Below are 11,917 nucleotides of genomic sequence, written 5' to 3'. Positions count from 1 at the left end.
ACCCCCCACCCCCCCAAACAAAAGAAAATCCCTTTCCACCACACCAATAAAAGTTTAAAAGAACAAAAAAGAAAAAAAAAGAACCTTTTTTGCCTAAACAACACTCTTTTTATGTTGCTTAATCCTTCATGACATAAAAGGTTCTCTTATATTCATATACTATATAGTATCTATAAAACATTCAATAGCTACACATATCACCCTTTCCTCAAGACTCCAAAAAGTACCCAAAAAGCCCAAATTTTCCTCTACAATTTTCCACCCCAACAAAAAAAAAATCAAATTTTAAAAATCTTTGTGTTTTTTTTTCTTCACGATTTTCTCTTCAAGAACACTCGTATCTGGATCATGAACAACACAATAGGAGATGGCATTGAAGATACTCAAGATCATTACTTAGGTGAAAAAAACTTTGAAAATTATGGATATGGCATTGGATTTTCCCTATTAATCCTTGTTATACTTATACTCATCACCTATTCTTCTTACTTATATATTGGAAAAAGATCAAGTACCAATAATTCCTCTTCACATAATATTGTCAACAACAATATAACCAACACAAGTATAGTTGAAAATCAATTGGTTTTCATTCAACAAGGTCTTGATGAAACAACATTGAGAAATTATCCAAAATTACTTTATTCACAAGCCAAGAGTCACAACAAAAGGGATTTTTTAATGTCTTCTGGTTGTTCAATTTGTTTGGTTGATTATAAAGACAATGACAAACTTAGACTTTTGCCTGATTGTCACCATATTTTTCATGTCAAATGTATTGACCCTTGGCTTAGACTTCACCCTACTTGTCCAAATTGTAGAAGTTCTCCTTTTCCATCTCCTTTGCCTACTCCTTTGGCTGAGGTGGTTCCTTTGGCAACAACAAGGCCAAGTTGATGAGTCGGAAAAAATTTACTCGCACCTGATGTTCTGTTCTGTTGCTTCGACTCTTGAAAAATGTTAATGGATGTGTATCATATCCTTCAAAATTTATATAAATTTTGAATACGAGTGTGACAACATTTCTACAGGATAGTCCAATCAACATAAATGTTTTGCACATTAAGTTATTATTATTTAATTATGGCTATCACACAACCGTGGTATAATGTAAATATCTGGTGTGAGTAAGTCTTTTTCGAGCCGAGTCCATCACCATAGTTGGTGTTTTTTTTTTTTTCTTCTCTCTTTTTGGCCTTTTTTCTTTCCTTATTCTTGTATGTAAATGATCCACTTATATCATTGAAAGTTGTACATATATTGATGATGTCCTACAAAAGGGAGTTTTGCACAGTCCTAAATCTTTCATTTTCTTCAATTTTAATGATTTATTTCTTGTTTATATTATAGAACCGTATGAACCATATGTAGTACAGAATTTTATTTTAAGCAAGCACAATATTGCGGAAAAATATTATCCCAACTAAACTCGACAGATACATCACACAAATAAATGCATTAAATTTGATTTTATATAAAGTATAATTAAGAACTTAACTACAGTTAATAATAAGTGTTCTTTAACTCCAACATACCCGATGAATATCCACAAATCGAATCTAAGAGGGTTACACAAACCTTACACCTACCTTGAGCAGATAGTTTGTTTCGTATAAACGTTCAGTTAGATATTGTTTCAAATAGCTTGTAGTCAAAGGCTGAGTATATGTGCCTAGTGCTAACTGCCAAGCAATTCTTAATCGATTGGTTATTACATGCATTTACATTCAAAGAATATATGTTCATTTCTTAAATTTTGGTTTAAGCATAACATATTTTCTATTTCAAAATAAGTTGTTCTTTTCTTGAAAGGGTAATTTAAATAAATAATCTGGCAAATATAGTATTAAATGGAGTAATATATTTTGTCCAAGTAATCTCCAGAGAATTTACGCGATTATTCTATTACGCGATTATTCTATTAGGTACCTGCTATTGAGTAGCTCCATACACCATCCATTGGGTAGGTGCACTGCGTCCAGGTAGCTCTGATCATCAAAATTTAAACTGGTGAGAAGAAATCACGTAACGTTAATCTGCAATATTGATTTACGATTATGATGAAAATCGAAAATAAGTCCTCGATAGAAAGAGATATCCATACAGAAACAAACATTTCCTTATTATGTTACAAGTACATAAGACGAATTTATAGAAAGAAAAAGCAAAGGCTAACCCTCTAACAGCCCCTTACTGATACAATTACAACCACTTAACCAAAGAAATGTTGCCCAAAATTGTGACATTTTATGCCAAGAAAGATGATAGAATTACAAGATCTTCACTTACTGGAGATACAGATCTACAATGGCGCGAAATTTAAAAAAGAAAAAAGAGAATTGCGCAAACCCATAAACCATGGCTGCTGATAGATCATTGAGAAATTAATCATCTTGCCAACAATATCTACCATGAAGATCCAATGTTGTTGCCAACTGCTTCACTTCCTTCTGTTCTTATTTCTATTAATTTTGACAATCTTTCGACCTGATTTGTCAGGACCATTGCTACCCAATGAGAAACTCCCTCCAGCACCTAAACTGCCTGATGCTGCAAATGGAGATGGATTCTGAGCAGCAGCAGCTGCCTGATTCTGCTGGCCACCAAACTGGAATGGATTAGGTGTTGAACCAAACATGAAACCGCCAGGTGTGGGCGAGACAGAAGGTTGACCAAAAGCAACTGCAGGGGAAGATGAATGCATAGTGTCCTCGGCCATGCTGTCTTCCATGCTCATCTGGTTATTATTCCCAGGGGAAGCAGTAAAAGGAGAAGTAGAGTTCCCAAATATGGACTGTGTAGACGGATTTGTCAAAGATGTTGAACCAAATGGAAAGGATGGTCCACTAGGGGTACTGGGTGCTGATCCAAAGACAGCAGCAGTGGTGGCTGGAGGAGTAAAAGAAGATGAAGATGCTCCAAATGCAAATGCAGTAGGGGTAGCAGAACTAAATGGGGAACTAAAGCCAGGAGACTTGGGGGCCTGCCAATTGGAACCTAAAATTCCAGCAGCACTGGAAGTTTGTGAAGAGGCAGAGCTGGCACCAAAAGCAAATGGACTAGGACTAACTGTGCTGGAGGCATTGACAGCATTTGTTGACGGAACTGAGGAGCTAGCACCAAAACTGAATACGCCAGGGGCAGCACTAGTGGAGGTACTGACAGTATTTGTTGACGGAACGGAAGAACTAGCACCAAAATTAAATATGCCAGTGGTAGCACTGGTAGAGGTGCTGACAGTATTTGTTGGGGAAGCCGAAGAGTTACCACCAAAACTAAATACACCAGGAGTAGCATTTGTGGAGGTGCTGACAGTATTGGTTGAAGAAGCTGAAGAACCACCACCAAAACTAAATACACCAGGAGTAGCATTGGTGGAGGTGCTGACAGTATTGGTGGAAGAAGCTGAAGAACCACCACCAAAAGTAAATACACCAGGAGTAGCATTGGTGGAGGTGCTGACAGTATTGGTGGAAGAAGCTGAAGAACCACCACCAAAACTAAATACACCAGGAGTAGCATTGGTGGAGGTGCTGATAGTATTGGTTGAAGGAGCTGAAGAACCACCACCAAAACTAAATACAGAAGGAGTAGCATTTGTGGAGGTGCCAACAGCATTGGTTGAAGAAGCTGAAGAACCACCACCAAAACTAAATATTCCAGGAGCAGCACTATTAGACATGCCGACACTCTTCAATGAGGAAGCTGAAGAACTACCACCAAAATTAAATGTGCTAGGACTAGGGCGGGTAGAGGTGTCGACGGCATTTGCCGAGGAAGATGAAGAATTATTACCAAAACTAAATATAGCAGAAGTAGCATTGCTGGAAGTAGCAAGTGCAGTGGTGGCTGCATGAACTGCCGGACTAGCACCAAAAGTGAACGACAGCTGAGCTGTCCCACTGCTAGGTCCGACAGAACTGCTCATCGTAGATGAGGTTGAAGAACTTGCCCCAAAACTAAAATTTCCAACGGCAGCAGCGCTGGAGCCAACGGGGTTGCTATCTGAAGCAGCAGCAGAAACGATGCCAGTATTACTTGAAGCAGAACCGACAGAGGAGAAAGATGTCATTCCGGAATTGCCCACTACTGGTGATGTAGTAGATGACCCAAAATGAGCAGGAACACTCTGTGAGACTCTGGTATTGTCTGATCCAGTGAGAGAAGTTTGAGCACTAACAAGTGACTGAGCTCCAGTGCTGAAAACGGAACTCTGAGATTGGTCACTAGCTGTAGTAACTGTAGACATTCCTGATGAACTAAAACCAAAAATACTATTTCCAGGACTTGTAGATGCAAATGATGAGCCCGCAAAAGGTGAACTGCTACTCAAATTGTCAGAATTAGCTGCTTTGGCTTTCAGGTCTGCATTGTCTGCAGTGGAAGCTGTTGATAGCGTTGACACCATTGATGGAACTTCAGAGGGCCCAGATTTGGTAAGAGGTTCAGTTGATACTGAAGATGCTGCAGCAAAACCAAACAGACCACCACCAACAGCAGCTGAAATGCTTGTGGAATGGGCAACCTCACTTGAACTGTAAGACTGAACATCCTTTGGGGAATTACTTGATGCCAAGAGAGAAGTGGCTGAGATAGCAGGACTAGGTGCGAACTGTCCATTACTGAAGGTAGAAGTGCTTGATGGAGCAGCAAATAAAGGTGAAGGTGATAAACCAGATAATAAAGGTTCTAATTTCTCATTGCTTTTTCCATCCTTCTGTGAGTTATCTGACTCAAAGAGTTCCAATGAAGCACCAGCCAGGCCAAAAGCAGGGTTTGATAAGCTGCAGATAAAGAGGAAAAAATTGATAACTGCCTTCAAGTAGTACCAGAAAAGGGTGCATAAAACGCAAAGGAATTCACACTAATTTCCTTCACTACAGAAGGCTGAATAGCATTTTAAAGTTCTTCATTATTTGTTCTCAGCTTAAAGTCTTCTTTGCCACTCCTCAGCAAACAAAATTCAACTACTATACTTCTTTTAACAAGTGATTGACCTTGCAATCTTATGGTCATACTTGACAGTAATTACCAGTAATATTTATTTTCTCCTAGGTTTTCATCAATCACATCAAAAGAATCTCTAGCGTGGTAAGAAGAGCTTAAGATTTTTACACAGCAAGATATGTGGAACCCCAAGTGCCTACAATTTTGAAGGTTAAAAATATCACAAGATTTCGTCTAACAGTAACTACTTTTGTGTTACTTTCTCCTAGATTTGCATCAATCACATCAAAAAGAATTTCTAGAGTGTGGTGGAGTGTAAGTCACAAGAGCTTAAGATGTTCACATTGTGCAAAATATAAGGAACCCCAAGTGCCTACATTTTGACGGTTAAAAGAACAAAACAAAATATATCATGACATTTCTAGACTTGCTAGCTTTGTATCTGCTATCATTGTAGACACAAATGCATTGTAGAACATAGTAACAAAAGTAATAACAATTAAAAACATATCCTTGGAATTTGATAAAGTAGGAACTAACCTGCTTGAGCTTTCTGGCTTTAACCCTGAGAGAGGAAATGATGATGAAAATAGAAGAGCTGGAACCTTGTCACCACTCGACTCCTTTGATTTGTTTAACCCAAATGATGGTGCAACAACCTCGGGTGACTGGGAATCAGAACTGGACAGGAAACTGGGGCTGCTGATGCTGATAAGAGCAGCATCAGGAGCCTTCATATCATTTCTTTTGTTCAAAATCCCCAGGGTAGCATTTGTTTCAGAAAGAGCAGCAGGTTTGTTCAGGGCTTCATCGGTAGACAGAGACTTCTTTTCAGCACCAGATATACCCATCTTATCTCTTCCTTCAGCCAATTGAGAGGCAGGATTGTCAAAGTTTATATCCTCATCCATCTCGAATGAATCCTGTAAAGACGAGAATAACAGTAAAACAAAATGACTATGAACTAAATTGGTTATTGTCAGTAAATCCTCAGGCTTACAAAAGAATCTTGACAAAGATACCGATGAACAAAACTAAACAAGCAAATAGTCAAAAATTTAGATGGGTAATGGTCATGAAGCACTAGTACTCCCTTCAATGCATTTTATGCGACTGTATTTGATTGCAAAGAAGGTAAGATGTTAATTAGACTCACATAACATGTCAGTTACAATGAAAGAAAACACTAATAAGATATTGGTCCACATAGAAATTGCCATTGCACCACCACAAATGAAATAGAAGGAATCGGTCTAAAGAGAAATCACCATTGCACCACCACAAATAGTCTGAAAAGTACAATACAAAGAGCAAGATGTTCGCAATTATCCAGAAGATGCACCGACAAGGCCCAAATTTGTTGTAACACAGTAAGACTCCAATTCAAAGCAAGTAAAGACAGTCAAAGACCACAAATAAGTTGAAAAAATGGGAATGAACCTCAAGTGCACTCATCCTAAAAGCATGCTTCTTCTGAGGTTGAACTGAAGACTTCTTATCCAGTGAATCAGCAGTTTCCACACCTGGTTGAGCATGTTGAGCATCTTCAAATGAATTTTTTTCATTTTTCTTTGGTACAACAGTTGGCCTGTTAATAGATTCATTTTGCCGATGTTGTTCAATTACGCCTTGCTTCTGCAAACTAGAATCATGATCATTGGTTGGGATAACCTCAGACCAATTTTCCAACTTATGGCTGTCTTGAGCACTCTGTAGCAGCTTGGGAGAATCCAAAGACTCCAAGCTTCTAAGAGCTTGCCCGTGAAGCATGTTTGGTGACAATTTCTTGGGTGTCTTATCACTCCCTGCAGTTAGTCTTGATTCTGATGACTTCTCCTTTGGAGTCAGATTTTCAAGATGCTCCAATATCTTTGCAGCTGTCTCACTGGGATTGGAAGAGATGTGAGCATACCTTGTAGGCACGTCAGCAGCAGCAGAAGCAACTCCTCCAAGATTAGGACGTGAAATTCCATGTGATAGGAGATTTGGTTTCTGTCGAGTCCTACGAATGGGGCCAACAGAGCCGATATCATCTTCCAGAGCAGAACTTCTCCGTTTGAGGGGCTGAAAGAGGAAAAAACTGAAATTCACTCACAGATGGCAATACAAGTAAAGAATGCAAATCAGCTCAATACCACAGTGATTTGTAATCAATACCTGTTTAGAGCCAAAATATCCATCATGCTCCAAGACTGACTCAGATAAAGAAGGCCCGCTATAAGCATTATGTGTGGAGCTACTTGCCTGATAGAGGAACAAAGTTAAATAAAATATTCTAACAAATTAAAAAATTTCCAACACTTAAGTACACAGAAAAGCATATGCACCATTTGACCATCAGTTAGACGAAGTCTGGAGTATGGCGCGCGAGCCATGTGATATATTGCAGATCTTCCACGAGACCTTGGAGGGGTAAATCCATTTGCTCGGACCCCAACAAGACCAGCAGTCTTTGTAGTCACTGGTGCAATAGGCAAATTTTGGGAATATGAAACACTTTTTAGCACCGGTGTATCTACTCTCACAACTTGACTTTGCGAACTAAGAATTGTCGGTGACACCTTTGATGGCCTAGTGTCCATGTAAGCTTTTGCAAGTTCAGCAGCAGATGCAACATTCCCTTTAGGGACCTGGAACCATCAACCACATTTATGTCAGAGACTGATCCAACATATACATACTTGTAACAAAGCTAATATGTCGAGGACCCAAACAAGCATTCATCTTACTCTTGAACTTGTGACAGGAGTAGCAACAGCACCCTTATCATTCCCAGCAGGGGTATCTACAGCTTTGGAACGCAAAAGTTCTGTCAAGCGGTCAATTTCATCTCTGCACCCACCACATCTCATATTAGTGAACACCATAAGCCACTTTGAAACCAAAAATCAATGTACTAATTAATTCTTCTTCTTCTTCTTTTAGGTAAGTCCTGCCTGAAAGTCAATTCAATGGAACCAGATTTCTAACTTCATTGGTTCCTATAAGAATGTCAGTCTCCCATAAATTGACTAAAACTCTAAAAGTACCTAATAAGGATGATCAAGGGTTAGCTCTATAAAGTAGTGGCTAAGACAAAAAAGGATGCTAGAAAACCAGCATGTATCTTAACTAACCCTTCATCCAGAAACAGATGACCTGAATTGAGGCCAACATCAAGAATATAATGTTCAGACAGATAACGATTTTAGAGTTCAAAAGAAATTGTTTAATCTAAATGAGAAAAAAAAAAAAGCAATTTACTACTTGATGGACGGAATCACACGATACATGTGCTGGTGGTGGTGGGAGGTAGCAGGTACAGTGAAATTAAATGAGGGACGCGCAAACTGGCCCAGACAAAGCGGTTATTAACAAAAGAGCAATTTACTAGGAATAAAAACATATAGCAAGTAAAAGAAGAAATTTTTATGATCAAGAAATGGGTTGTTTACAGCTTCGAAATTCAACTGAACAATTGTCCAGCTAATCTACCCTTCTTCACTTAAACCAAAACCAAGAAGGATTTGAATCTGTAACAAATGCCCGCCACACATATCTCGTGTTAATACCTTTAAATTGACCCAAAGTCTGAGGAAACAGCAAGATCAAATTTATGGCTTCCAGTTTTCTATTGTTCATCGATATGAAAATGCACACCAGAATATAATGACAGTATTAACCACTGATAGAGCATGTACCAGTGGCAGTGAATTTACATTTGATAAACACGTAGAGCCACCGAAACCTGAAATAAAAGATAAGTCTAACAACTGCTACGTTATCACAAAGCTTACCTGCTGAATGTCTTTTGTTTCAACAGTTGCTCAAGCTCTGAGAATGCACCATCCTCAGAACTGCATGCAGCTTTGCAAACTTCATGTCCAGTGGCTACGACTGCTCCAGCATGATCCTTCATCAAGAGGAAGAATTGTTCCAGAAGGAAAGGAACAATGGGGCAACTCTTATCAGGTTCAACTATACTAAATATTCATAACAAGTAATTGTTCTTAATAAATAAAACGATTGAACTTTCGTGGACATTGGACCATCAAAATAAATATATGCCTAAGGAAACGAAAAAAGTTGCTGTTTCTAGGAAGATGGACAATTCATGTGATCCAAACACGTGAAAAATAAAATACATAAGCACCAGATTTCAGAAGCTCTGAGCACAAGAATTATGCATGATGAACTTACATTAAGACAAGACTCCTGCTGCACATCCTTTGATTCTTGTCTTGCTTCTGCTTATATGAAAAAGGAATCCAGGTCTTAACTAAAGTCTGACGTAAAATTTAATTGAAATGAAGAAACAAATGAAGTTCATAGCAAGATGTTCAACTAATAAATGTCATGAAATGACTTCGAGCAAAATTACGCGGGGTTAGTATATAAATCCGCTATCTTCACTTTGCTCAATTGGCCCAACACAAACCTAGAAAAGCAAATCTTTTTTTCTTTTTTAAGGAAAAGAGGTAGCACACATCTCGTTAGTCTTTACTAAACACAGTAGAAAATTTATTTTTTAAAAAACCCAAATGTCACGCAACAGAATAACAAACAAATACATAGCAAACACAAAATCACATACAATAGATCATACAGAAAAGTGTGTGCAGCATAGGACTAACTTTTTAAAATATTTTTTCAAAATTCATCGAAGGGGAAAAAAAGCAAGCTTTCCAACTAGATATACCAACTGAACACGTGAAACTACGTGTTTTGACTCTTTGAGACAAAATGAAAATCATTAAAAGCATTCTGCTTTCTGGACAAACAACTACTACTACTACTTACCGCCTCATTTCTAAGCATTGATAAACCAACCAAATTTGATGCAATAGCATTCTGTTATTCAACAAGACAAACTTAACAACCAGTACCATAAAAGCTCCATATCAAACTATCTGTAATTCATTACACAAATCTATTTAATACAGATCACACTCTATCAAGCTCCCCTAAACATAAGAGGAAAAAAATTACAACTTTTTGACTAAACAAATGTAATCCTGCTACAGAACAAACATCAAACCAGAGCAAATTCCAAACAATCCAAATAAGCATAGTCCAGTACAGAAATGTGTAAATCAGAACCTGGAGGAGGTGGCAATGGCATCGGAGGTAGTGGTAATGGTGTCGGAGCAGGGGTAAGACGTTTCTGGAAGATCGAAGAAAAGAACCGTCGAGCACCGGAAGTGATGAGCTTCGTGGCAGGATCGACAACGAGCTTTGTGAGCCAACTAGGGTTCCGGAGGTCAGTCGGTGGTCGATCGTAAGGAGTAGTTTGATTCTTACGGAAAGGTCGTCTCCGGAACTTTCCTCCAGCTCCTCCGCCTTCGTAGGCTGAGGAACTCGCCGGTCTGCCGTCTCCCGCCGCCGCCATTTATTCAAAACCACCGAGAGTAAAAGACGAGGGAAAAAAAGGGGAAAAATGTGGGGGAAATTAGGGTTTTATTTTTATGGATGGACACGGAAATCGAGAAAAATATTTGCGAATTGACATTGGCGGGCGTGGCGGTAAATAAATTTGCTATTCTATTCTATATTTTAAAGTTTGATATAATTAATCGATGCTAAAAAACAAATGTTAAATTTTAAAAATTTGAATCGATATAGCTATTAAAAAATTTCATTTGGTAATTACATAATCAAATATATTTTTTTTGACAAAACGTATCTATAATTTGCTTATTATTAAACATGTTTGTCTTTAAAGAAATTAGGTATAAAAGTTAGATATTTATTTTGAAGTCTTAACATTATGAATATGATTGTTGTGTAGGTCAATCAACACGTTTAAATAATTTATTAATGTTACTCGTATATATATGGAAAACAGTATCATGGATGAGTGTTTAAGTCGTCATTGAAGTTTTGTCTCAAACTTTTAATAAGGCACTTTAACTTAGCGAGCGTTTTATTACCCCACAAGAGTATTGAATATTGTTGTATGAATCACCTGATAAGACGTGCGTGAGGCTCACGCTAATTTCAATCCGATCCGATTTGTTTCAAAAAGCGATGCTAATGTGTGATACGCATAAACTATGTCTATATTTCCGTTAAAACTAAAAAATGTTCCTAAATTAATTTATCTTCCCCGTCAAATTTGACATTTTTACATACATTTTATTTATTTATCAATATAAAAACCTGTCCTTCAATTTCTTTATCCTTGTTCTTTCTGCTAATCAGATCTTCTTCTCGCTTTTAGTGTATAATTATCTTTTCTTGTGAATTTTTCTCTTTTTGTTTCTCTTTCTTGGGTTTTTTTATTTTTGTCTTTTTCTGTTTTTGGGTTGAATTTGTTTTAGTATTTTCTCACTTGTGTGTGAAAAAATTTTGTGGGGTTTGAGTTTTTTAATCAAAATTAGGGTTTCGAAATACAAGGAATTTAAGAATTGATTGCTCAACTGGGACCTTAAGAAAGTTGTTAATGGAGATGATTATAAATAAGAGCTTGAAAATAGTAATATTGGGTTTGAAACGGTAATGTTTTGGGGAAGAATATAATTAAAGCACATAAAGAATTACTAACAAAGAAAACGAGTGAAATGTGACACTTTTTAATTGGCTTTTATCAGAAAAATAAACTTTCACGCGCCTGTTGTGTGTGTTCATAAAACAGTGAAGAAAACAGGTCAAAATGACCCTTTTACAACGATATTCAATATTTTTGTGGGGTAACAGGACGCCCGTATAGTTAAGGTATCTCTTTGAAAATTCGGGACAACTTTATGTGTTACTTTATGTCTTTGCTCTTCAATATTCAATTTGATATTTCAATAGCCAATTCCGATAATGATAGCGTAACATCTTTTGAATTTGAAAGGATTATCGTTGATCGATGTGTGTATTAAGACAATCAGTGGGAGCAAGTTTATATTTTGTCATGTATATTAGCGATTTCTTTACTTGTTACTATTGATTAGATATATTGTGTGAAATAAAAGACTTTTCTCTATATATATTTTGTAATTTGGAA

The 11,917-nt window shown here is 37.4% G+C and overlaps 2 protein-coding genes across 3 annotated transcripts; one reads left to right on the top strand and one right to left on the bottom strand.

Moving 5' to 3' along the window:
- Window positions 1-213: 213 nt before the first annotated feature.
- On the top strand, window positions 214-1,258 carry LOC114077367 (RING-H2 finger protein ATL70-like). Its single transcript, XM_027917338.1, has one exon. The coding sequence runs from the start codon at window positions 349-351 to the stop codon at window positions 895-897; it is 549 nt and encodes a 182-aa protein (XP_027773139.1). The 5' UTR covers window positions 214-348; the 3' UTR covers window positions 898-1,258.
- An 805-nt stretch (window positions 1,259-2,063) lies between these two features.
- On the bottom strand, window positions 2,064-10,398 carry LOC107020489 (nuclear pore complex protein NUP1-like). 2 transcript variants are annotated; one of them, XM_015220879.2, is made up of 9 exons: window positions 10,027-10,398; window positions 9,127-9,173; window positions 8,724-8,839; window positions 7,677-7,779; window positions 7,275-7,577; window positions 7,105-7,191; window positions 6,388-7,011; window positions 5,488-5,870; window positions 2,064-4,784 (listed from the first exon to the last, which is right to left on the bottom strand). In XM_015220879.2, exons 1-9 carry the CDS (start codon window positions 10,313-10,315, stop codon window positions 2,441-2,443), a joined length of 4,296 nt encoding a protein of 1,431 aa, XP_015076365.1. In that variant the 5' UTR covers window positions 10,316-10,398; the 3' UTR covers window positions 2,064-2,440. The 2 variants fall into 2 exon arrangements, with proteins under 2 accessions (XP_015076365.1, XP_015076366.1); XM_015220880.2 differs by lacking the exons at window positions 7,677-7,779; window positions 8,724-8,839; window positions 9,127-9,173; window positions 10,027-10,398 and having other exon boundaries at window positions 6,388-7,027; window positions 7,275-7,417.
- Window positions 10,399-11,917: the final 1,519 nt, after the last annotated feature.

This window comes from Solanum pennellii, chromosome 5 (assembly GCF_001406875.1).
Source record: "Solanum pennellii chromosome 5, SPENNV200".
NCBI lineage: Eukaryota > Viridiplantae > Streptophyta > Magnoliopsida > Solanales > Solanaceae > Solanum > Solanum pennellii.
This window is presented reverse-complemented; position numbering and strand designations above follow the sequence as displayed.